Source organism: Neolamprologus brichardi, chromosome 4 (assembly GCF_056152115.1).
Source record: "Neolamprologus brichardi isolate AB-2024 chromosome 4, ASM5615211v1, whole genome shotgun sequence".
Lineage (NCBI taxonomy): Eukaryota > Metazoa > Chordata > Actinopteri > Cichliformes > Cichlidae > Neolamprologus > Neolamprologus brichardi.
This window is the reverse complement of record NC_142107.1, coordinates 22,362,135-22,389,031: the sequence shown is the minus strand read 5'-3', so window position 1 is coordinate 22,389,031 and position 26,897 is coordinate 22,362,135. Positions and strand designations below refer to the sequence as shown.

General features: G+C 40.5%; 3 protein-coding genes across 4 annotated transcripts; 1 reads left to right on the top strand and 2 right to left on the bottom strand.

The window, feature by feature from the left end:
• The first annotated feature begins 1,344 nt into the window (after positions 1-1,344).
• Positions 1,345-10,649, top strand: LOC102786387 (germ cell-specific gene 1-like protein). Its single transcript, XM_006801956.2, has 5 exons — positions 1,345-2,630; positions 4,210-4,257; positions 5,067-5,219; positions 7,275-7,386; positions 8,989-10,649. Exons 1-5 carry the CDS (start codon positions 2,327-2,329, stop codon positions 9,290-9,292), a joined length of 921 nt encoding a protein of 306 aa, XP_006802019.1. The 5' UTR covers positions 1,345-2,326; the 3' UTR covers positions 9,293-10,649.
• A 387-nt stretch (positions 10,650-11,036) lies between these two features.
• LOC102786690 (protein NATD1-like) lies at positions 11,037-12,753 on the bottom strand. Its single transcript, XM_006801957.3, has 3 exons — positions 12,518-12,753; positions 11,738-11,856; positions 11,037-11,650 (listed from the first exon to the last, which is right to left on the bottom strand). Exons 1-3 carry the CDS (start codon positions 12,669-12,671, stop codon positions 11,534-11,536), a joined length of 390 nt encoding a protein of 129 aa, XP_006802020.2. The 5' UTR covers positions 12,672-12,753; the 3' UTR covers positions 11,037-11,533.
• A 2,696-nt stretch (positions 12,754-15,449) lies between these two features.
• Positions 15,450-25,736, bottom strand: LOC102794265 (dehydrogenase/reductase SDR family member 7C-B-like). 2 transcript variants are annotated; one of them, XM_087840375.1, is made up of 7 exons: positions 25,632-25,736; positions 22,557-22,722; positions 22,345-22,457; positions 17,401-17,611; positions 17,237-17,329; positions 16,289-16,438; positions 15,450-16,191 (listed from the first exon to the last, which is right to left on the bottom strand). In XM_087840375.1, exons 2-7 carry the CDS (start codon positions 22,717-22,719, stop codon positions 15,986-15,988), a joined length of 936 nt encoding a protein of 311 aa, XP_087696501.1. In that variant the 5' UTR covers positions 22,720-22,722; positions 25,632-25,736; the 3' UTR covers positions 15,450-15,985. The 2 variants fall into 2 exon arrangements, with proteins under 2 accessions (XP_087696501.1, XP_087696502.1); XM_087840376.1 differs by lacking the exon at positions 25,632-25,736 and adding an exon at positions 25,168-25,235.
• Between the last annotated feature and the right edge of the window lie 1,161 nt (positions 25,737-26,897).

The window sequence follows — 26,897 nt, the reverse complement described above, 5'->3', positions numbered from 1 at the left end:
GCCCTTGAGGATCGTTGAGACTGCGTACTTTAAGGCTGCAGACCCTGAATTGGAATACAGCCGTTAACGTGTTTGCTGTAGGATGGATGTCAAGCACCTGCAGGCCTGGTGGGTGTGGCCCTGCTAGGGGACTGGCCACACCCGAAGCTCCTGCCACACACCTGCTGCTGATCAGGGCTCGTCCGGGAAGTTTTGAAAACCAAAACAATAAAGTTGAGTGCTCTTTTGGCAGCTTTCCACTTTTGCCCAGATGGGCATCATTACATAAAACTAGCTTTCTTCTAATGTTAGCTAATAATAGTTTTCCTATACATACATAACTGAAGTTATCGGCTAAGCTAGCAAGCTTGGTTAACAATTTAACTGTGCTAACTCTGCAAACACACCCATGAGGGCTCAGAGTGGGTAAGTGTAGGTGAACTGTGGGCTGCCTTTTTGGACCTCTATGTGGGAATTCTGGGGGCCGCCCCATTGAGCTAGCTGCTGTATTAGTTTTGCCTCTTGTGGGCACCAAGAGATGATTTTCTGTGGGCAACCCATAGTGGGCTTGCCCATGGAGAACCCTCTCTGGTCCACTTGTGATTTGTCCTAATGCAGGGACCACCAAGGTTATTACAGTTAATTTCATCGAGGCTAACAGCTAAAGCTACCAAAACAATAAAGAAACAGGTCTTCTAAAATGGCATCTTTTTGTTGTTGTTGTTGTTGTTGTTGTTGTTGTTGTTGTTGTTTTGGTAGTTTTACTTGAAATAGACACTGCTAATGTCTCAGAGTACTTTGAAGTCATAACTAGAAAAATAATGTAATATCAAATCCCTAAATTAAAACGAAATATTTCTGCCAAAATACTTACAAAGTTAGACACTGATTTCTTCCAGAATAAGTGTTATGGTGGATTGGCTTTGCAGTATCTAAGTCAGTCAGAATTATGAAGCAGTTTAACTACTACAATTGTTACAAAGAGAGAAACTGTCCAAAGAAGCTGCTATGTGGTTTATTGTACGACACAGTTAGCATACTAATTATCATGCTTAAATGCCATTTTCGTATTTTAACATCAGCCTGAAGTGGCAAATACAGGAAGCATAATTCTTGTAGTTTGTACCTGTTATTATTTGTACCCTTAAACAATAATTTTGATGGTAGCAAAACAACAGACAACATCAGTGTTTTTGTTAGAGTTTGTGATGGTAATCACGTTGGAATTCACCACCTGTGAATGCCAGCTTCACAATCTCTAAAACACAGTTAACAGCTGGGAATCAGCTAAGTTTGGAGAGCTTCGCATGGCCAAGTGTCTGTTTTTCATGCACTGCCTACTTGCTGTTTGAGGCAAAAGTCTTTGTTTACATCAAAATCTGTTGGGACATTGAAAATGAAAAGACTGTGATGGGTGATAAATGTTTCTGAAGGCACGTTTAAGTAGAGCAAGTCTGTTTGATTTACTCGACATTCTCCGTAGAAAGTCTCTAATAATAGATGAGACTTGAGGAACTTGCGCACGACACTTGTGCATGTCAGCTTTTAAAGTCATTTGTCTACAGGTCAAAGCAAAGACGACACATTTGTTAGCGAAACTCTTGAGCTGCAGAAAATTACGACAAGTTTAAAGACAGCAAATTATAGACAAAAGCATCAGAGTAAAGGCAGCAGATGTTCCCTCCAACCATCTGTCTCCTTCAGATACTGTACTCCTAAGTAGTTTGTCTTCATTTGTGTGCTACATCAGCAGGCTATTAGAAGAGATTTGCCCTGCTTGCACACACACACGCAGTGAATGGATTTTCATATGAGACTGTCCACATTATGTCACAGGTCACCAACTGTAAAAAGGGACTTGATCTTATGCCTGCGGCTGCAATTACTTTGCAAATGCAGGAATCTCAGGGAAGAGCCTGCTTCTGGATTACAATCTAAGCTTGTTGTAATCTTTGCTTTTTACTAATATGTTCAAAGGAAGTCTGGACTATAATTTGCCATTTGTAATGGATAATGTTGCAGGCAGAGCTTTGTAGAAGGGGAGGAGCGATGAGTTTGGAGTGGCAGCACAGAGGGGACAGTTTAGGAGTTCAAATGAAGGAAAACAAACAGTGCCATGGGTTTCTATTGTCTCTGTGGGAGTGCAGAGGATGTACCCTTTCATCAAGGTGGCAGCACATCAGAAGAGCCGGCAGAGGGATGTACACACTTCTCACCCAAGGAGCCCCAAATGCAACAAGATTATGAAGATTTGATATATCCGCTGGGAGGCGAAACACGGTGGCTACATATCAAAAGCCAGGATTAGTTGCCTTTTCATTTCATCTCCTCTGGCCTTGCCTCGACCATGAGGCTAGAGCGCGGGCGGCGGGCTTCTCTGGCGCTCACCCTCAACTTTGTGGCGTTTGCTTTTGCCTTATCCGCGGTGACCACCAGCTACTGGTGCGAGGGGACCAGGAAGGTGGCCAAACCCTTCTGCACAGGCCCACCGGTGAACAAGAAGGAGTGGTACTGCATCCGCTTCAACAGCACCAACCTCAACGACAGCCGCCAAGTGCAGTACATCTTTGAGACGGGGGAGGAGAAGTTTCTGATGAGGAAGTTCCACACGGGGATATTCTTCTCCTGCGAGGAGGCGGCCGACATGAACGGTAAGATGACCCTAAGCTCTTCAGCCCTTTAGCTTTGGGGCTGCAGACGTTCAAAAACAGGAAGAGCTAATGGAGGAAGCAGCTCCTGTAAACGCACAAGACAGTCTCTCAAGTTAATCTACAGCTTATAAATGTCAACCCAGTTACTGGAACCGCACCATCTGGAGGCAATCTCTTGAGTCATTTAAGGTCAGTTATGTATAATGCACAGATAAGGTGAGATAAACAGCTGCAAGTGTGCTTTGGCACTCGAGTAAGCTGGGTTAAATTCTCTTTAGGTCTAAATTCAGCACATTTTAGCTAGATTTCTTGTTGTTTTATGTCTGTGTATAGGGAAATAGCATTTCAAACAGTGCAGTATTGTTCTTAAGTAATATTTTGGGTCATTATGACCAATAATAACGAATGAAAAAGCTACACCTGTGGAGGGGGTAAGGTAGTGCACGAGGAAAATGAAAAAGACAAAGTACAGATTAGGATTAAAGCTGTGACATGCTGCATGCAGGTACTGCAAAAAGGTCCTTCATGTTGCATCATAACTACAGCTTTCTACTTGAGGTCAAAGCTAAATCTCATCAAGCGAAACATAAAACCTAATTACAAACGTGTACATGCTTTCCACAGGAATCGTACTGACAGATAAGCAGCAATCTGCCTGGTATGGAGGAAGAAAAAGTACAAATGTTTTCAAATAGAAATAAATTTCACTATAAAAATTTCACGTTACAGGACATGTACGGTGTATGAAAGTGTCATTGTTACAGAGCAAAATATACCAAACAGTAAAGCTTCCAGATTACAGCCATTGCTGTTGCATGCAAGCCGCCCCAGTTGGTTTCATAAGCTCTGGTAATAAATCTCAGAAAAATACATTTTTATAAGGATTTGCATGCAACTAAGAGCCAAATTGTCTACTGATTTTCACCAATATGATCAGAGCACAAGAGTCAGTTCCAGCACCGGAGCTCCAACACCAAGGTGCCGTATCACCAAAAAAATATCATCAGATGCTACAATCAGTTTTATATTTGCGGCTGCGGTGCAAAGATGTTTGTGGACTCACATTATATCAAAATATACTTTTAAAAATATATAATATTCAAAAGTCATGACTTCTTGTAAAAAAAATACTTTACTATACTGAGTGCACTTAATTCCTTTTATTGACAATCACAACAATTTGCATAGCTGATTGAACAAATAACCATGAATGTGAGATTTTCTTACAGATACACATTTTAAAAAGAATTCCATATTAAATCTGCAAAGTTTGTAGAACATTTTCTGCTCAATTTGCATAAAAAGTTTATGGTCCAAAGTTTGGCCATATAAAATGACTGGAATGAAATTTTAGTTCCATCTATACAAAACTTTTTTTCTTGTATTTGTCCAAACTGTGCATAATGAAATTTACAGCAAACGGGAGATGGTTGAGCAGAACGGCCACGTTGATTTGAGCTGGAATGACCCAGGAATGACAACTGATGCTGGGGATTGCAGCTTTTAAGGGTGTTTTCATGATTAGTGTCAAAGTGGATTCTTCTACATAAGAAAACTTACTTTTCCCCCTTTTTTTCAGGGTTTGAATGTCGAGAATTCTCAGATATTGCACCTGAAAATGAAAGAGGTTGGTGAGATTTTTCTATTTTTAACTGTCTTTTGATTTCTTAGAGTTTTCTGTTACCTTATGGGTACTTTGACCTAAAGAGGATAACATAGATTGCATATAAAAGATGGACATAATTCCCACGATGTCAACCATTAGTTCATAAAGGCCCGCTCGGGAATCTCCAATTTTGCCATTTTGGGGCTTCAAAACATGTGAATAAGAAGTCAAGGATGCTGCATGGTCTTAGGTATCTATGCCCGTCTTTAGTTTCTATTTGATGCTTAACGGGACAATAATTTACAAAAGCAACATGACTTTGTATCAAAGAAGATTTTAAACTAAAAACATTGCCATAAACTAATATGAATTAAATCAATGTAAATTACATGGACTTGTTGTTGACCTGTTGTTATTCCAGTTTTAACTGGGTTCATTTAATGCAGCTCAGGAGTTCAGGGTGGATGTGGGGCACGAAAAAACACTCGAGTCTCACAACGACAACGACAAACATTATGTCTCTGTCTCTAAACCAAGACAGTCTTACACTTACATGTACCGTGAATGCCTCAAGATGATTTACAGTATTTTACATGCTTGGTATCTAAGTATCAGTGACTTTCTAAATATGTTATTCAATATTATTTCTAATAATGCTATAAAACTTTAGCAGCTGCTGTCCTGATTTTATAAATCCATGCAGTCTAGACAGGCTCATTCAGATCTCCAGACATAAAATGAGCAGACCTGTTGTACATGCATGCTCGTCTGCCTTTAGACACGCAGGATTATGCTTCCTCCCTGTTTTTGTTTGCTTTTTGTATTCACAGGAGTGCTGTGGTTGTGTATCGTGGCGGAGACCCTGTACCTCACCCTGCTCTTCGCCGGCGGGGCTCTGATGACTCTGGAGCAGTGCCCCTGCTTTAGTGTCATGAACAAACTGAAGCTCAGTGCCTTTGCTGCCATGTGCACTGCCCTGTCAGGTAACGCTGCATAATGAGCTGCAGTGCAGGCTATAAAAACATTCCCCTTAAGCATTTATGCCTCTTTACTTTTAATTAAACCTTTAAACAATTTTTGGGTTTTTACTGATAAATGTTCTGTAAATGGATGTTGGTGGGACGTGTTTATTAAAGCCAACAGTTGCTCATAAGAGGAGTTATAGCTGCTGACTGCTTAAATCAACTTTATCCTAAACCCGTGATTAAATCTTTAAATACTAAACAAGGAGAGACTTAAAGTATAGAGCCTTTAACATCGACAAGAAACTTGGAGATAAATTATAGGTGAAGCTTGTGTGGCGGTAAATAAAAGCAGCGGGGCAGCAGGTCATGGCGGCTGGATGAGATGAGGCTGACAGTGAGCGAGCGCTCGCAGCAGCTAACTGCTCTGCGTCCACTCGCTGCCTTGGAGGATTTGCTGGTTTCTGGACTAATCCGATTGAAGCCGGGGCTGCGGTTTTGGACTGCGCCAAGACCTGCCCAGAGGAGCACCCTCCCGCCCCCTCAACTCCCCCCATCCCCTGACTCCCATCCCCCCCTGTTGTTATTAGTTAATCCCAAGAAAAGCAGCTGTGAAGGGGCAGGCTGCTGATTGAGGGAGAGCCTGGATCAGGCAGGCCAGTCCACCTCACCCAGAGTCAGTCAGAAAATCACGTATGCGCTGTACAGGGATGTTTCAGGCGTCAGCGGTCACTACAGTCAGTTAATGTACTCTTTTTATGTTTTACAAACGTGGAGTTTATAATGTCTTTTACTGCATGTGATCGTTTTTCACAAATCATAAATACAATGCATTGCCAAAAGTATTCTCTCGTCTGCCTTCACACGCATATGAGTTTCAGTGACATCCCATTAATCCATTAGCTTTATGATGTTAGCCCACACTTTGCAGCCATAACGGCTTCAACTCTTCTGGTAGGTTTTCCACAAGGTTTAGGAGTGACTTAAAGGGAATTTTGACCATTCCTCCAGAAGCACATTTGTGCAGTCAAACACTGATGCTGGATGAGAAGCCCTGCCTCACAGTCTCCACTCTAATTCATCCCAAAGGTGTTCTATGAATTAGGTCAGGACTCTGTGCAGGCCAGTCAAGTTCTTCCACACCAAACTCACTCATCCATGTCTTTATGGAGCTTAGAGGATAGAATAGAATTGAATGCCTTTATTGTCACTATACAGATGTACAATGAGATGCACAGTTTCTGCAGCATTATATACATATGAACAGTATTTAGAGAAAAAATATATAAAATGTACAAATATACAATCCAGTAAAAGAAAGGAAATAAATATGTAAATAAATAGTGTTATGTATATACAGTTTGAGTTATTGCAAGGAAACTGTTCTTGAGCTTGCTTTGTGCACTGCTGTGCAGTCATGCTGGAGCAGGAAGGGGCCATTCCCAAACTGTTCCCACAAAGTTGGGAGCATGAAATTTTCTTGGTATGTTGAAGCATTAAGAGTTTCATTAACTGTAACTAAGGGGCCGTGCAGTTCGTATTCAACTAAATTCTATTTTCTTACCCCTCTGAATTCATAAAAATTATTTTTAGAAAAACAATGTATTTCTATTAAAAATAGAAATACATTATATCAGTATTAAAAACACTTAATTTGTTATGCTAACACTACATTAGCATAACAAGATTAACATTAGGATAAAAAAACATTGAAAGGACAAAAGGCGTAGAAAACAAATAACACAAAAACATATTAGCAGGAAAAACATAAAAATCCATCATAAAAACCGGAAAGATTGGAATCTTAAAGAAGTAGGGATCTGTCTACTCCCATGTTAAAACATCTTTTACTCATACTTTAGCACTATGAGCCTCTAAAAGAACCAAATATTAATCTTATACACAAATAAATTGCTTCATATACATTTTAAGATAAAGAGCCATCACTATGGTCCTCTCTCGGTTGTCACAGATTCACAAACCCAACTCTATTAAATTTAGTTTTGGTCTTTTTTTGTGGTTTGAATGAACGGTCACTTATTGACTTGGTGTCTTTTTATCTTTTTTTGTTCTCAGGCCTTTGTGGGATGGTGGCCCACATGATGTTTACTACCATATTCCAGCTGGCTGTTGCCACCGGGCCAGAAGATTGGAGACCCAAAACATGGGACTACAGCTGGTCTTATTTGTAAGCAACGTTAACCTTCATCTCTGGCTGTTTTGACATTTTTACTCACTAGATCAAATAATCACGGCACAAATTAAGGCTCACTACCTTCCATTTTCTAAATAATCTTTTGCCTCTCGGGCTTGAGACTCATCCACAGCCACTGTATTGTATGCAGGCGTTCGATCAGTCAGCTAGGCAGCAGTATTGTGGGTTTAACTGAGTTCCAAAAATTCCATGATGAACCGGACATTGGTAGACAGCGGTTCTACTGTCCACAGCCAAACTCTACCAGACTCTTTCTGAGGTTGTAACAGTAGTTTATGTTTCCAGGAGTCACACTTCTGAGGTGAGGCATGCTTTCCCATTCAGATTTCTGCACAGGTACAGCACCTCGATTCTTCTTTTTATAGCCATTCTGTTGTAGTTTTGCTCCTGTGTTTGAAAAAAGAAACTGTTGTATGGTGCAGTTTGGGCCAAGATTTTTACCTGTCTAAACAAGCTTAAATCATAACCCCTGCACCACTGTGCTTACAGATATGGAGTGTTTGTTTTTCTCTAAATGTGGCGCTGTGCATTATGGTCAACTACAGGACATTGTTCCAGAAGTCTTGTGGTTGGTTCAGATTGAACTCTGCAATCCTAAGCCATGCTGCCATGTTCTTTTTAGAGAGAACATGCTTTGTGCTGGCAACCTTTGCACACACAATTTTGCTGTCATGAACTTTAAGCGAGTTTTAGCTCTGTGGATTTTTGCACTTTTCTGAGCATTGCACAGTCTGACCATGGGATGAATTTGCTGGGACGCCCATACCTGGTTGTGGCATTACTTATGTATTTCACATGAATGGAAAAACTTCCAAAACATCACACTTTTTGATAATTTTAATTGGTACATTTGATTAGCAGCACCTGGAAACAGTGAGGGTGGACTTACAGTACAGTCAGATTGTTCAACTGGCTTTCACTAACTGCACCAAAACTACGCGATTATGTGCAGAAGAGATGGTACTCACTGAACAATGAAGATGAAGGGTGCCGGGCACATTTAAAGAGAAGGATTTGGCGTGTCTGTTGCTACACTGTGCAGTGTTGCATACCTGCCCAAAAATCTGGGAGTTTTAGTTTTGCCATTTGTGTTTTTATTTTTGTTGACAGATGGGTTGATATTATGACTGCAGTGTATGGATGCATGTATTCCAGTCATTCACAATAAAGGCTCAGTCAATGCTTTGCTGGTGAGTTCACAGGCCCAATCACTAATTTTGGGTCATACTAAAAACAGCTGAAGATTATAATCAGTGTTAGAGTCAGAAGAAGAGGATTATCAAGGGTACGTTCATTAGCTGAGAACTTGTTACTGAAAAGTCGTCAATGCAAAGGTCTGTCTCTCGGCTGTCGAGGTAGCTGACATGATTGGTTATATCCGTAGGACTGGATACAGTTACAACTACTGAGTTGGAAGGCGACAGAAGCCCTGGGAATGGGATTACATTTTACCAGTTCTTGATTGTAAACTAAAATAGCACACAGCACAAACCACACTGCTGGTACGTCTGTGTAGAGCCATCTTACAGCTGCAGCTCAGCAGTAGGCTAACCCTCTTTTTAACCCTCTCCACAGATTAGCATGGGGCTCTTTCGGCACCTGCATGGGGTCTGCAGTGACGGCACTGAACCGCTACACAAAGACGATCATCGAGTTTAAATACAAACGGCGGAACATCGAGAAGAGCCTGATGATAAAGCAGAACATGATGGAGATGAACGTCCCCGAGCAGATGTGGGACATGTACCTGACTACTGTGCCGGTTGATGCCGAGGCACCTCTAGAACTGCCGGTCAACGGCCACAAGCCGTCCACAGGAACAGCGTACGAGGTCGAAATGGACAATGTACCAGAACCACAAGGAGAGGCGTACTGTTAAAGATGGAAACGTTTCTGGGGTTGATTTCCTGGACCTACACTGACTCTTGTTCTTGGATTTAAATATTTACTTCAGGACTTTTTTTTTGTATATTTTGTTCCTCTCCACACATCAGATGTGTCTGGTTCTTAAAAAAAGATAATGTGAGAAGCGGGGAAGGGAAAAGGGCTACATTTCACGCTAAACTGGATGTAAATGCTCCTTCTGTACCATCAGGGACGTATCGCCAAATCATCGCAGGTCTACCTGCACAGACCAGACTCTGTTTGAAGTGTCCAGTAAGATCTGATGTTGGACAGTCGGTCAGCTATAAAAGATTTAAAAAAAGACAACAAATTAATGTCAAATAGCAAACTGGGACACAAATGTCTGCCAAGACATACAAAACAACCACCGAACCTGTGAAACAACCACTCCAACAATGAAAAAACCCAAGACAGCTGCAAAGTTTGTAGATATTCTCCACGACTGACTGTTCAGGATTTTCTTTTTTTTTAAAGAACATCTCTCGATAAGATTTTACATCAGGAATTTGCCTTTTCTGTCAACTCCCCTGAAACAGCTGCTGTCTTTACACTCTGGTATGAGTGAGACATGCTGTATCTCAAACGCTGACAGCATCAGGCCGACACAGAAGTGCAGGAAAACATGTTTACAGGAGTAAGACTGACATCTGTTGGAACGAAAGCAGACAATAAAAACACAGAATATCTCTCGAGCTCACAGTTTCTGTCACTGAGGATGTAATGAAGATGAAATTAAATACAGCTGTGCTTTTCGCTGACTTTGTTGCTCTTCTAAAAACTAGCAAGCAAACCCAATTAAACGCTCGATTGTGGCCAATCTCTTGTCATGCTGCTGCTGCTGTTGCTGTGGGGGAATTAATCTCATCAGCTGGCGAGAATCCAGCTGTGCTCGCCAAACACGCTGATTTCATCTGTGATTCGAGGCTCGTGGTAACACCGGAGCCCATTTTTCCCACAATCTTTCTTTTTGTGATTTATTCTGCTGCATTTATTAACGTAGGCTCACTATAACAGTTATATTACTAATAATATCGATACCTAAACAAGCTTCTACATTACACTGCATCTTAGTTCCATATGGTTTGTATTACACATGGCCAAAGTTTCAACCAAAGAGGTCAAAGTATGTACAAGTAATACCTGTGAGATAGGGTACTTTAAACACTAAGGTTTACAAAGTCTTTTCTACTTTTGCCTCTGTATGATTCTGTGATTAGTTACTATTTATGCTAATTGCAAGCAATCTCTCAGTCTAAAGCTGGATTGATCAGCCAGGAAAAATTAAAGCAACTGCACTAATTAGCTTTAGTCCACTTCTGTTAACTGCCTTCTTAATATACAGACAGAAATACATAAAGTCTCTGGCCACAGTGTCAAATTATGAGGTCAGTGTATATAAAAGTAATTCCTGTGAATTAAAATCTCAGACTCTACTAGTTTGTTTTGTTTTTTCCCCACGCTTGTCTCTGTATGATCTCATACAGATAGTGGATATCCACTTTATGGTCAATCAGCCCTGAAGTCCCACTCATATGCTGTTTATGTGGGGCAGCCAATCATCAGAAGGCTTCTTTCAAACAGAGCATGAAGTCAGGGCTCACACCAAAGCCTAGTATGAGATAAATAAAACTTATTTTGAACTGTGACTCATGCAAAGCTACTCTAGTGGGGTCCAGGAATAAATATACATGTGGAAATGAGCAATGTCCCTTTATGTAAGCTTTTTAATATAAAAATAACATAGCAGTTGTATTATTTACTCTACATATCAACTATATAATTCTGCATGTATAATATAATGATACGCTTGTAAGGTTTTTAATTACATTTTAATGAATTTTATTGGTAGAAAATTCAGTCATGCATGCACACAGTCTGATATTTTTAAAGGAATCACAGTTTATCTGTTAAACTGTTCTTATTATAATACAAATATCACCTTCAACCCATTGGTTTAATTATATGTTTGGTTATTTTATCCAAATATAGTCCACATTACATTTAAAATTGTTTAAATGTACATTGAATTACATTGATGTGAGATTTCTCACTTGTACATTGCACACTGTGCGAGTGTAGTTAATTAGAGGTAGAATTACAGTATGTAGTCTAAGGAGCTTGGAAAGAAAAGCGTCTGGACTCCTTAGACTATGATGACCTGGATGACTGAGAACCTTCACAGACATACAGCATGTAGGTGCCATAGAAGCTGCAGTCAAGTGATGACAAACTCTTTATATCTCTGCTCTGGTTGTTCGTCAATGTACTTCTTTATGTACAAGCAGGAGACATGAGCCTTTAAGTTCTCTTCAACTACAAAGTCCAGCGCAGCCTGTTAAGAAACAAAACAAACATTAAAACTACTCAGAAAAAAATCACGTATGACCTGAAACGAGTTGACTGACACCTGAAGTTTTACCCTCGACAGCAGAGCTGCAACACCGTGGCCCCTGTATGTCACGGGTACGAAGGTCGACATCAGGTCCACCTCCTTCTCCCCAGTGAATCTGTATTTCAGCACCCCATATTCATGGTCCGCTAGAAACAGGACAGTAATGGCTCCTTATTACAATAATATTAAGCAGATGCTTATAGGAAGAGAAACAATTAAAAATCACCACATGATTTTTGTATTTCCTAGATTAAATTATCTCATGCTATTTCATAAAAAGTAATACAGCTTCTTTTCTTTCAAATGGGGAACTTGTGAAACTTTCAGCAAAATTAAATCAGTTGGAACAGAAAATACCAAATTCCCATCAAAAAAACTTTCATTTAAATCCCAACTTCTCCCCTGCAACTTGTTGTGCTAGGTCTTGACTTAGCAAAGATTTCACCAAAATACATTAGTACAGATCACAATAAGTATGCCGATCTCTTAGCTAAGTGGCACTGAATCCTTTAAAATATATGACATTGATATGGGTTAAAAAGAAGCTGACTTTAACCAAAGAGACCATTAAAACACACATTTTTAAATGGAATTTCGCTGAGCGTTTTGCTTGCTACACACAAAACGCGATTTATGTGTGAGAGAGAGCCAAATAAACAGTTGAAAGAGAAACACATCACACAACACAATATTGAATTCAAAATAATTAATCATCTCAAATATCCTCCATCAGGCCGCGACGACACCTCGGGCTCTCTTAGAGGCTCTACGCGGGAAGCGGAGCTGCAACTCCGGCTGTGTGCTTACCAGTACTGCTGCCTGCGGTGACCGTGAAGCGCTGGTTACGTCGGTCATGTTCAACCTTTAAACTGCCGGCGGAGCTTAACGTACTGAAGGCGGTATGAGAGGATTTCAGTCCGTGACTCAGTGTGCTGACTCTGGAAAGTATTCTAAAAGCCATTTATTAAAAAAATTAAATTAAATAAACAGCTAAAACACGACAGCGCGTCGACGATCAGGTCTTCTCTGACTTGTCCGCCAGAGTGCGCCATGAGGCAGGAGTTAATCATTAAATTCCTCTGACCTTCAAAACAAAATAATGGGATTCAAAGGATATTCATTTAACTGAAAACTGTCATATCAGAACAGTTTATTTGTAGTAATCCTAGTATTTTTTATAATTATTGGTTCCATTTTTGTAACTTTCTACTGAGAGACATTATAAGAGAGAAATTTGGCACTGGAAGAACCACAAGTTGACATCTGTGGCTGGGAACAGAGTTTATAAAATGATTTTTAAGAATAATCGTTCCAAGCATGCAGTTTTTATGTCCCACCATTGAAATTTAAGTTAAAATTCATTTAGATTTTGCTTCAAAATAACTGTTCAATTAAGAGCCCAGAGGTGTTTCAAGATGATTGATTTATTTAACCCAGTGATTTTATTTCAAAGAAGCCAGGATATATATATATATATATATATATATATATATATATATATATATATATATATATATATATAAGGTATAAGGTAGTCAGAACTGAGGGGATTGAACTACCAGAAGGCAACATTGCAGACATAGAGGACAGTTACAAGTACCTGGGGATCCCGCAGGCGAATGGGAACCATGAAGAGGCCGCTAGGAAAGCTGCAACCACCAAGTACCTGCAGAGGGTCAGGCAAGTCCTGAGGAGTCATTTGAACGGTAAGAACAAGATCCGGGCCATCAACACGTACGCCCTGCCCGTGATCAGGTACCCTGCTGGGGTAATAGGCTGGCCAAAGGAGGAGATAGAAGCCACTGACATAAAGACAAGAAAGCTCCTTACCATGCATGAAGGGTTTCACCCCAAGTCCAGCACCCTGAGGCTGTACGCTAAGCGGAAGGAAGGGGGTCGGGGACTGGTGAGTGTCAGCACCACAGTCCAGGATGAGACAACGAACATCCAAGAATACATCACGAAGATGGCCCCAACTGACAGCGTGCTCAGTGAATACCTCAGGCAGCAGAAACCCAAGAAAGAGGAGGGAGACGAGGAACCATCATGGAAGGACAGGCCCCTGCACGGTATGTACCACCGGCAGATAGAGGAGGTGGCTGATATCCAGAAATCCTACCAGTGGCTGGACAAAGCTGGACTGAAAGATAGCACAGAGGCACTAATCATGGCAGCACAAGAACAAGCTCTGAGTACAAGATCCATAGAGGCTGGGGTCTATCACACCAGGCAAGACCCCAGGTGCAGGCTGTGTAAAGATGCCCCAGAGACAATCCAGCACATAACAGTAGGGTGCAAGATGCTAGCAGGCAAGGCATACATGGAACGCCATAACCAAGTGGCCGGCATAGTGTACAGAAACATCTGTGCCGAGTATAACCTGGAAGTCCCGAGGTCAAAATGGGAAATGCCCCCAAGGGTGGTGGAGAATGACCGAGCTAAGATCCTGTGGGACTTCCAGATACAGACGGACAAAATGGTGGTGGCTAACCAACCGGACATAGTGGTAGTAGACAAACAGAAGAAGACGGCCGTAGTGATCGATGTAGCGGTTCCGAATGACAGCAATATCAGGAAGAAGGAACACGAGAAGCTGGAGAAATACCAAGGGCTCAGAGAAGAGCTCGAGAGGATGTGGAGGGTGAAGGTATCGGTGGTCCCCGTGGTAATCGGAGCACTAGGTGCGGTGACTCCCAAGCTAGGCGAGTGGCTCCAGCAGATCCCGGGAATAACATCGGAGATCTCTGTCCAGAAGAGCGCAGTTCTGGGAACAGCTAAGATACTGCGCAGGACCCTCAAGCTCCCAGGCCTCTGGTAGAGGACCCGAGCTTGAAGGATAAACCGCCCGCAGGGGCGTGCTGGGTGTTTTTTTTTTTGTATAGCTGTGTGTTTCTTCACAGTCATAAATTTCATGACCTTGAAACATCCCTAACTATTTCGATCATAAACATGAACCCAAATATGAAAATATTTCTGTATCTTATTTCCAAGCATTCTGTTAAAGCTCAATAACACCGGACATCATTCATGTGAAAGCTGTTTGTAAATGTATCTGTTAATTTGAGTCAAGTAAGTTCAAACATTTCCAAAGTGTGGCGTAAATTATAGAGCAGTAAATTTTGGAATATATATATATGTATATGTATATGTATATACATATACATATACATATATATCTATATATAGATATAGATATAGATACAATTTTAAGTTCTCTGTGAGGTTTAATCAGTAAGGTATGGAAGCTGGTTTCTTCTTCTTGAAAAAAACACCCCGCCACTCTTAAGTTACAAATTTCAGGTTAGTTTCTTGAAATGTCAGCTTATTCAGAAATAATTTGAAATTTTGAGCTTTTTGCAAGTTTGTTATTTGTAGAATTTATTTATAAATATACATTTATAACAAATTTATTTTCAGTGGCAGTATTGAATGTAATTATTACACTTCAAACCATGACTCATACAGTAAATGACACATTTCATGATGAATGAATAATGAGTACTTAGTTCATATTTTAATAATATGTAATAGTTAATACTTTGATTATAGTTTAAATACAATAAAAATTCCATTGTTGCCATAATAAGTACTAAATTATGTGGTTATTTTCAGGAAATAACCACATAATTTATTTTCTAAGATCATGTGAAAATTCCAAACCTGTAAAATAACATTTGTCCATAGTCTTACATCTGATCTCGGTGCCAACAATAATATGTCAACAAGCCTTTTTTAAAAAAAACAAACAAACAAACAAACAAAAACAACAACCTATAGCAATAGGTCCACAAATTCAGCAACAGATGCAAAATCTCTTCAATACGTCACTTTCTGATAGAAACGCTATGAAAACTAAAGAAGAAGTGAACATTTATAAATATGAGTGCGTGCTATAAGTCCTGTAACTCCTGATTGTTGAGTTTTAAGGAAACTCTGTTTATTAAATGAAGAAAATCAATATTTTACACACAAATCTGAGTATAAGACAAAACACTAATCCACAGCTGGATTTACCCACTCAGAGGCAAACATTTGTTGTTGGACCCCTGTTGGCCCCCACTCTGTGTGGCAGCTTCATGATTCATGAAAATCATATCGCTGATTTTCCCACAATTCAATTAAACCAACAGCAACAGATAATGTGATGTGGATTAAATCTGGGACTGTTGCGCCATGCGCACGAACATCAAATGATCATTAAAATATCTTTGACTTCCACTGATTTGTTAAAAACCTCATGTCATGTGTCCCATCATCCCGGTGCTGAGGCAGTATCTACATCTCAGCGGCGATGGCGGCGTTCTTCACCCCTGCACCAATCACAGCAAAGAACACATTTGGGAAAAAGGACCTGGCGTAAATGGCCATCTTAGGGAGCGAGGGAGCAATCACCACCTCTTTCCTCTTATTGTTTAAAGTCTTCACAATCTCCGCGGCGGCTTCATCAGGAGAAACGCCGAGGGGCTTCTTAGTGTACAACACTGCAGTGAGCCGACAGGAAGAGGAAATAACACTCAGCATTTTCAACAATAAAAGAAGTGTTTGAACATCTGTCTTGCCTCCTCTGAGTTTACTCACACGACCACAGGGATTTGGAGGTGGCTGGGGCTCCAGACGCAGAGCAGCTGATGAAGTTGTGGCTGATGGTGCTGACGGAGATGCCGTACTCCTCCACCTCCGCTCTCAGGCAGTCAAAGAAGGCCTGAACAGCGTGTTTAGAGGCTGCGTCTAAGATACAGAGTGAAACCTGAAAACCATCTTCTCTGAGGAAACAGCAGGAATAATCTAAACTTTTTTTCTAATCTAATCTAAACTCTGCACTGGAATTTTAAAATGTTTACATGCAAATTTTTAAATATCGTCTTTGAAGGAGTCTCAAAACTTTGATAATGGATTGTTTTAAGTCATTTTTAATATATATATATAAAAAAAGTACAAATCTGAATACTTGCTGCTTACTGCTAAGTGTTAATGGTAAGTCAATGTTAGCGTTAGGCTAACATTAGTTATTTAAAATGAACTTTATTTATACCAATTTAATTTTTTTTCAATAATATAATATTTTTTTTAATAAAATAATATTTTTTTCAATAAAATAATATTTTTCAAATATATATATTTTTTTAGTAAATTAAATATTTTTTTCATATTTTTTTGTGTTTATGTGCAATATTGAGAAAAACTATTCGCATAAAAATAGAGAAAATAACACATCACCATTCTTGCATTTAGCTACTAAGATTATTATTAATTCTGGTGTTACCAAATATCAAACAAATGAGTAATTAGAACTGTTGATTCTTGTCAAAAAATCTCGAGTTTGCTTTGTAGCTGATCAGAAACAAAATACAGACTGAACTAACTTTTCTGTTGTTTCCACAGAAACAATTTAAGCAGTTTTACAACAGATTACCTCAACATACAGCAAATGAGTTCACCATAAACTAAAAGCAGTTTTTATAATACGAACATTATGCAGACTGAAGTTATCTGAAGTTTCATGAAAAAGGGAATTTAAAAACTCACAGGTACTGCGAAAAGGCACAGCTAGTCTCCCTTGGATGCTGTTAACCAGCAGCAGGTGACCACTTCTCCTGGAGATCATGGAGGCCAGCACGCCTGAAAGAGAAATTCAGCCTTCATCGTCTCACCCTTAGAAGGTGAAAGTTAAACATGTTCCCATCATCTACCTTTAGCCAGAGTGACGGGCCCAAAGTAGTTGTTGTCCATCAGCAGTTTGTCCACCTCCAGAGACACAGTCTGTGCTGGAGCTTTCACCTTCATGCTGCTGTTAAAGATAATAATATCCAGGCACCCGTAACAGTCCAGGATCTCTGCAATCGCCTCAGGCATGCTGTCCGTATCTCCAAAATCCAGCAGCACCAACTTAGGAGGAAATGTCTGAAGAGGAGAAACAGCATAGAAGAGGAGGTCTGCATGGCAGCAAAGTGCTGTATGGTGACCAGTGTTGGGGAGTAACGGAATACATGTACCGCCGTTACGTATTTAAAATACAAAATATGAGTAACTGTATTCCGTTACAGTTACCGTTTAAAAAGGTGGTATTTAGAATACAGTTACTTTGTTGAAATAAATGGATTACACGACTGTACTTTCCTGTTTCATATTGTCGCGGTTCAGGCCTGTTCGGGTTTTGTTTGACAGCTACGTTCTGTTGTTCCAGGCGGCAGCGTTACGGTTGCCATGGTTACAGGGTGGCTCTCTCTCTGCGTGTTTCCTGGGTGAGAGAGGCCTTTTTGTTGTTGTTGTGCTAAGCTAATAGGCAGAATGCTACAGGTATAGCTCTAAAGAATGTAGCATCATAGGCAGTGTAGTCCGTGCTGCAGGGAGAATGGACTGCCATACCCGTTATGTGTCTGTGAGCGAGGGAGGGAGAAAAAGGAAAAGTACGAGCTGTCATCGAGCAAAAACGGGAGCTGGAAGCATGTAAATATAATAATAACCACTGCAGCCAAGAAGAGAGCCTGACGAGCCCAGTTGTAAGTAAGCTATTAAGACTCGACTGTACACCGTGTTCGTGTTTTCCTCCAAAAACAATAAGTTCCGTTGGAGCAGCCTTTCAACGCCTCTCTCTGTCTCTAGCTAGCAAAGTTGACCCAGACAACAAAGTAAAGCTAGTTTTCGGCTACTAGCCCGACACAGAACCCAACGTATTAGCCAGAGGTCCCTTTACTACGGTTCGGAGCCGCGGACCTTCAGTAACAGTAATAAATCACAGCAATAGTACATTCATGTAGTTGTAAACAGCATGATAATATATTAAGTAATCCAAAGTATTCAGAATACGTTACTCTCATTGAGTAACGTAACGCAATACGTTACAGAATACATTTTGGGGCATGTAATCTGTAATCTGTAATGAAATACATTTTAAAAGTAACCTTCCCAACACTGATGGTGACTACATCTCATTTACTTTCACTTGTAATGCAGTACTTGTGATTTGAGCAATTAAAATCTGTTTATTATTAGTAGTAATAGTAATAGCAGTAATAATAGCTAACATGCTGAAAAACACAGAATTTACATAAATGTGCAGAGACAGAAATAATATAATTAATTGTTTGGGTTTCATACACAAAAGTCTTTAGAAGAACAAATGTGGAAGGTTTTGAGCTTTTCTTGACGGGCGTGGCGCTACGGTGAATTTCAGTGTAGCATCTGCAGCAACATTAGTGGCTGTTCTGTAAAGCCAAATAGTGGTCACAGGAAGTGATGTGACGGGCAGAACAACAGCCAATAGGAGTGGAGGTAAATTTATATTCGAGTCTTCTTAATTCCTGTTGTGTAAGTGGAAGATTTTTTTTTCTTATTGACAAAATGCACTGAAGTGTTGGCTTCATGTTATCATTCTTTACGCTAAGAATATCATGTCAGGATTTTGTGCCTGATTTGTGGTTTTAATTTTGGGATTTTTGTGTGGTGATGTTTTGAGATTTGTATTCTTATAGGTTATTTCCTGGTTGGTTTCTTTATGTTTGTATTCACATGTTTGAGTTTTGTTCTCTTCTTGGTTGTGGTTTTGTTTTTATGTAATTACTTGAGTTTCTGTTCCTGCCTCCCCTGTACCCCAGTGATTTGTTTATTCCCTGTTTTACTTCCTGTTTTTTTTTTTTGGTAGTCTTTGTGCCGTCTGTCTTTAGTTTTACTGTCTTCCCTTGATTGTTTCCACCTGTTTCCACCTGTATTCAGTCTTTGGTCGTGCCCAAATTCATGGGCTGCATCCTCCTGTGGACCTTCGCGGTCTACGTGGGCCGGGTCCTCAGAAGGTCGGGTAGGCCGGAAGTAAACGGCTGGGGAAATTGGACGGTCTAGCCTTCTGATTAGCGTCACCGCTGTCTCGGTGGAGTTTAATAAACTCGGCCGTCTGCTCCTTGCTGTCTAAAATATAACAGGACACTGGCGTAAATTCTCGACCGTCTCACACTTCTGTTTAATCAGTTTTCTGTTTGACGTTTACTCAGCTGTGTGAAAATCCCGGAGGAACCCACCCGGGGGATTAATAAAGTTGTATTTTATCTAATCTAATCAAATAACTTTAATCTCAGCCAAACCGATTTACTCACGAACAAACAAAACTTGTGGGGTTAGGTTAATTGGATAACCCAAATTGTCACTAGGTGTGAATGTGCGAATGAATGTGAGTGCGAATGGTTGTCTGTCCCTGTGTGTTGGCCCTGCAACAGACTGGCGACCTGTCCAGGGTGTACCCCGCCTCTCGCCCTATGACAGCTGGGATAGGCTCCAGCGCCCCCCGCGACCCTGAAAAGGATAAGCGGAAGCGAATGGATGGATGGATGGACAAACAAAACACTGAAAAAAGGTTAGGTTGTCTAAGTGACTTATATATTACGTTTAACCTGAGTAGCGAAACTCCGCGGTGATCTGAAAATGATGTGCCGTTCTCGACGGCTTCAGTGACCCTCGAGCTCCCGGCTTGTTATCGAGCTGGTGGGTAGCAGATGCTCTGAAAACGTCGAAGCACTTTTGCAAATATGCGATATCTTGATAAACCGAGCAGATATTTGATGTTTACACAGCTACTTTCTAGCCTGAAAATATGTTAAAAGTTTATTTTGTGACCCAGAAAGATTAGTAAGAGTAATTTTAAAACTTAGTAGCGGCCGCCATTGTTGGAAACTGGAGTTTGGGTGGGCCGCGCTATGAATTCTGGGATATGGTAGGCCACGAAGGACACACCCGACCCATCCTTCAAATTCGGGAAAAAGGAGGACGCATTTGTCGGCTGCACGTAATCGGTCTACAAATGCGGCCTCAGGAGCATGCAGCCCATGAATTTGGACACGACCTTTGTATATTCAGAACTGTTGTCTTCACTGTCTACTTTACCTCCTTTTTCCCAGTAAATTCTTAGTGTTTTCCTAGTTTTCCTGAAGCTATAGTTATCTATGATATTCAGTTCAGTTTCAGTTTCAGTTTTATTTTTATAGCACATTTAAAGTCTCAGGTACCTCAAAGTGCTTCACAGATGAGCCGCATTTGCGGGGTTACAGCAGTAAAGGAGCAGGAAAATGCAATTATCAGCAAAAGATAATACAGTTATAAGATGGTGACGTGGCAACAAGCATGAACCGGGGAAAAGTTAAAAACTAAGTTGTTTGGAAGGCAAGCTTAAACAGGTGGGTTTTTAAACGTGATTTAAAGGATTGGATGGATTCCGACGCACGGACATCAATCGGCAAACTGTTCCAGAGTTTTGGTGCGGCAAAAGCAAAAGGAAGTTTAGAAACCGGTCTGTAGTTTGAAAGGACATCAGGATCAAGATTACTTTTCTTGATAACAGGTTGAACGACTGCATGTTTGAAAGCAGCAGGGACGCAGCCTGATAAGAGGGATGAATTCATTAGAAGTGAGATGCAGGGTCCTATAGTGTTCAGGGCATTTTTGATAATGCGAGAGGAAGCACATCGTGACGAGAGTGAGAGTTAGAGCTTTTCGATTGGCCTATTAAGGGTCAGAAAAGATACAGGTTCAAAGTGTTCTAGGACCGTTGAGGGTTCATATTATCTATGAAGCTTTGATAAAAGAGCTTGAAGCTCATCAAGTCTTCATGCACATCTGTCGCTTCACTTTGATCTTTTCAGTCAAACCCTTAATTAGGATCCGATTGAGGTGATTTTCACATAAGGTGATTATATGAAAAAAGGGGCGTCTCATACTCAGAAGCTCTCTGGCTTTGTTGCATTCAAACATTTAAGTCATTATTTCACACTGCAAACTCTGATTATACTGAACAGCAAAAACTCTGAAATTACTCTTTTTATGTAGAGCGTAGTAATTCTGAAAAGGTGGTTCAAGTTAATTCAAAAATGTTTCATCAACTTAAAAGGGAAGAAAATGTAAGTTTTCACTTCTTCATTTTTTAAATTACTTTGACATTTACAATCCACCAAAGACCCAAAGAGCAGCTCCACCAGCAAAAAATGCAGTCTGGTAATAAATGCCAGTGAAAAGGAAGCTTTACTGCACATTATTAGTGATTACATCTTTTACAGTGTACTGATTCAATATATTGCCCAAAGGATTCTTCTCGTCTGACATCCCATTGTTAATCCACAGAGTTTACTGAGATGTTGGGGCAGTATTTGCAACCATAACAGCTTCAACTCCTCTGGGACGGCGTTCCACAAGGTTTAGAATTGTTTCTGGGAATTTTTGACCATTCTTCAAGAAGCCCATTTGTGAAGTCAGAGACTGATGTTGGACGGGAAGGCTTGCGTCACAGGCTACACTGTAATTCATCTCACAGGTGTTCTGTCAGGTTGAGGTCAGGACTGTGCCAGTCAAGTTCTCCCACACCAAACTTGCTCATCCATTTCACAAGTCTCCAGCACAGACTTGTGGACAGGTGCTCAGCCATGTTGGAACTGGAAGGGGCCATCCCCAAACTGTTTGCACAAAGTTGGGATCGCTCTACATGCCTAGGTTTTTTACACCTGTGGTCATGAAAGTGATTGGAGCACCTGAATTCAATAATTTAGATGGGTGAGTGAATACTTTTGGCATTATAGTGTACTTCACTGAGTACTTTGTCAACGGTCCTTCGGTCTACGAGCTGTTATCATCTCTAATTTCAGTGCTTTTAGACTTACCACTGTTGGATCCGAAGAATTTGCCAAATCATCAGCGAGTTCTTCGAGTTTCTCCCAGTTTTTCCCGCAGAGGATCAGCCTCGTGCCTCCTTTGTGAAACACGCCTGCACACTCTTCACACAACATACAGAACTGCTAAGAAACCAAGTTCAGTTTAAAGACGCTGTGAAAAGGCTCACCTAAAATTACCAAAGTGTTTGTGTGTGTGTTACCTTTTCCAAGCCCAGATAAAGCATCAGTTATAACCACCACCTTGTTGCGTACAGACGTTTTGGACAACAGTCCCATGATTACACCATAGAGGTAGAAAAATCCAGCTGTTAGCAGGACCACGCAGGGCACCAGGAGCACAGTGGTGGTCCACGTCGAGTCCATCTCCTGAAAAATGTTTTAGTTGTAACATGTAGGAATGATTCTTTCTAGATATTTGATATATGTCAAAAGTTTGACATTTTCTCAACATTTTGTTGACAAAATGTTCAGGAAACACAGACACACCTCTAACACAGCGTGGGAAACTGTTAATCTAGCCGAGACTAAAATCAGTCCTCTAATGACCTCGGTTGGCGGTCAGTACAATTGCCAAAGTGTAAAAATGTCATTCTGCCTTTTTGTCAGGTTTTTGTTCTGCGTCTAAGCAATGACAATAAGACTCCAGCTGCTGTGTGAGCTGTACAGGTGCTGGTTGGTGCTCGTTTACAGCCACAAATGTTCTTGAAATCGTGGTTAGGCACAAAAAGCATGTTTCAAGTCTGAAACATGGACTTATGTTTTAAATTGAATATTATTTGAATTTTACTGATGCAGATGAGATGGGATGGAAGTGAGTCATCACATGCGTTTCATACCCAGAAGCTCTCCGGCTCTGTTACATTGGAATCCATCTCACCCTTTACAACCTTTTTTAAGTCTAACTATGTGTTCTTATGACTCTGAAACAAAAACAGAGAAGACTTTTTAAACCACGTTCTTACACCAGTAATCAAAATAAAGACAAATGAGAGATCATTAATGTCTTTCTTCTGGATGTACAGACAGTATACTTGGATATTTTAATATTTATACACAAGTTCTCATCAACTACTTGATATCAAGTCCAGCTTTTCATACTATTATTTAAAGTCTTTAAACAAATTTGCCTTATGAATCGTAGGGTTAGAGTTAGGCACTAGGAAATGATACCAGATCCCTGGATGGGTTACCATATGTGTGATACGCTCAGTGGCTAACCACTAGCCAGTGACCGTCTGACAGTTGGACCTGCTCCTCCTCATCACATCCACTTTTTTTTAAACCAAGATGGCAACAGAGAAAATGCTCATCTCGAGGTTTAAAAACACGACCTCAGAAACCAGTGGATGACGTCACTCTAGGTACATCCATCATCAGTGTTGGGGAGTAACGGAATACATGTACCGCCGTTACGTATTTAAAATACAAAATATGAGTAACTGTATTCCGTTACAGTTACCGTTTAAAAAGGTGGTATTTAGAATACAGTTACTTTGTTGAAATAAATGGATTACACAGCGGTACTTTCCTGTTTCATATTGTGGCGGGTCAGGCCTGTTTGGGTTTTGTTTGACAGCTACGTTCTGTTGTTCCAGGTGGCAGCGTTACGGTTGCCATGGTTACAGGGTGACACTCTCTCTCTGCGTGTTTCCTGGGTGAGGGAGCGACTTTTTGTTGTTGTTGTGCTAAGCTAATAGGCAGAATGCTACAGGTACAGCTCTAAAGAATGTAGCATCATAGGCAGTGTAGTCCGTGCTGCAGGGAGAATGGACTGCCATACCCGTTATGTGTCTGTGAGCGAGGGAGGGAGAAAAAGGAAAAGTACGAGCTGTCATCGAGCAAAAACGGGAGCTGGAAGCATGTAAATATAATAATAACCACTGCAGCCAAGAAGAGTGCCTGACGAGCCCAGTTGTAAGTAAGCTATTAAGACTCGACTGTACACCGTGTTCGTGTTTTCCTCCAAAACAATAAGTTCCGTTGGAGCAGCCTTTCAACGCCTCTCTCTGTCTCTGCTAGCAAAGTTGACCCAGACAACAAAGTAAAGCTAGTTTTCGGCTACGAGCCCGACACAGAACCCACCGTATTAGCCAGAGGTCCCTTTACTACGGTTCGGAGCCGCGGACCTTCAGTAACAGTAATAAATCACAGCAATAGTACATTCACGTAGTTGTAAACAGCATGATAATATATTAAGTAATCCAAAGTATTCAGAATACGTTACTCTCATTGAGTAAGGTAACGGAATACGTTACAGAATACATTTTGGGGCATGTATTCTGTAATCTGTAATGGAATACATTTTAAAAGTAACCTTCCCAACACTGTCCATCATTTATACTGTTTATGTAGCGCAAAAGATAAAAATGGCAACAAAAAGTTACAAAAAGTTACTACAAAGAGAGAGGAAAAAAAACAAGCCTGCAATAAGAGACAAAAATGACAGTAAACACTAGAACACAAAACACACAAAAAAAATCACAACAGGGGAAAACTAAGAAAGAAAAAACTGCAAAGCAAATGCACCAACAAAGCAATAAAAAGACAAAGTTGCAGGAAAAGAGAAAAATAACAAAGGAACAGATATTTATCCAACCGATGCACACAAAAAGCAACTGCAAAATGAAACAATATAACAACAGAGAGACACAAAATTATGTTAAAAAATTGTTAAAAGAGACAAAATGACAACAGGTCCAGTGTGAGTCTGGATTACTCTGTACTCAGTCTTTGGTGACTGAAATTGAAAGTGCGACAAATACACAAAAAACAGCAACAAAAAGACACAAAATGACTTCAGTGTAAAGTTACTTGGTGTTTAGTCCACTGGCCACCTCATACCACCATTAACTCTACACATTTCTCATCTGACAGTGAAGACAGACACTCGCATGTTGTATCCAACCAGGAATTTGAGGATAACCTTTCAGTTAAGGCTCACCATGCCAAGCACTGGCTGTTTGTCCAAGAAGAGTTTTCTAAAAATACACTGCACTAAAAATAGATGCTGTGGCCCTCACAAAGGCTCACTGTCACCCCGGACTCGCCAGGTTATTCCAAAACAAAGTCGTGAAATAACGGAGCACTTCTCAGTCCCTCTGCCTTCTGAGTCTGCGGTCGAATTTTACATTAAAGCGAAGTTTCCCCACCGTTCTCACAGGGTCTCTGCGCTTTGCATAACTCACAGCTAGATTATAATGAGCAGCTCATTTCTGAGTGGCTGAGCCACCCAACCTCGACATTTGCAAGGAATTGAATTAGCATCCACTGCTTACCGCTTCCTGGGCCTCTGCAGGTAGTCGAGTTTAATTCCCCTCCTGAGGAGCTGTAGCTGCTCTGCTCAGCACAGCTCCTGTGACATGACAGCAGCCCAACCGGCCAGGCATTGCAATACTTTAGGATTTGAGCTCTTTTAATAGCAGCACAGCTGAGTCAGTTATTTTCCATGTATGTTGTCAACATGGTATGTTTAGAATGACAGGTGGGGAGGAGATGGGGCTCCTACTGGCTGCAGGAGGCTGCCCCTCTTCTGTGATCCATAAATAATTACCCATTGCTGCATAAAACCTCGCACATACTGTAAGTATTTCTAAGCATCCCGAGGTCTGTGGTTCTTATCTTGCAGGTTGTATTTTACCTGAAATAAGGGATTCAAATTCAATTTTACTACAACTTACACTGAAGCTGGGATCAAGAGCCCCAGGTGTGTTATATTGGTATCCATGTATAAATAATAAAACTAAAACTATCATGTTTAATCGTGATGAATATGGCCTTATTACCTACACTGGGTCACATTAAGGCCTCAACAAATCAATGAATCAGTAAAAATTTAACGAGTAACAGCTAAGCACGAGCTCAGCCTCTACTGCTGTAGTAGTTGTGTTATGTAAAGGCAAAATCATCAATCTTTGATGTTGTTTATCACATTTTATCTAATACCTGAACCTGAAAGCTTGTGGGAAACATTAGTAAAACAGGTGCAAATATAAAAAACCTTTGATCTTGTAGTTTATGTGTACGGCCTCAACTTCTGATATGAAAACCTACAAATCCCAAATTAATTTTGTGTTAGTGTTTTTAAACTAAGGTCAGCGGGTGGACCAGATATGAATTGGCCTATGTGTCTTTAGTATGACACAAGCTCTAACAGAGATGAAATCTGATAACCTGATGTGCTATTTTAAAGATACTGAGTCAAGTTTTGAACCACAATCCTGGTGCTAGGACTTTAAAAGCAGCAGACCACCGGGTGGACTCAATAACTTGGCAACTGTGTGGATGAAGAACCCGGCTGCCTGGACTGGTTGTGGGGTAAGGGGAAACAAAATCCACACTATAGAAGAAAGAAGCCAAATGTTAATGACCTGCATTAATGGCATTAATATTTCAGGACCGAAGCAGGGGCCATAGATATTTGTCCACCCAAAAGAGAACATGAAGATAAGAAATTACTTAATATTTCCTTCAAATAATACTATGAGTGATGAGTTAATATAGGCTACTGCAGAGATATACGATAAACATATTATCCCACCATA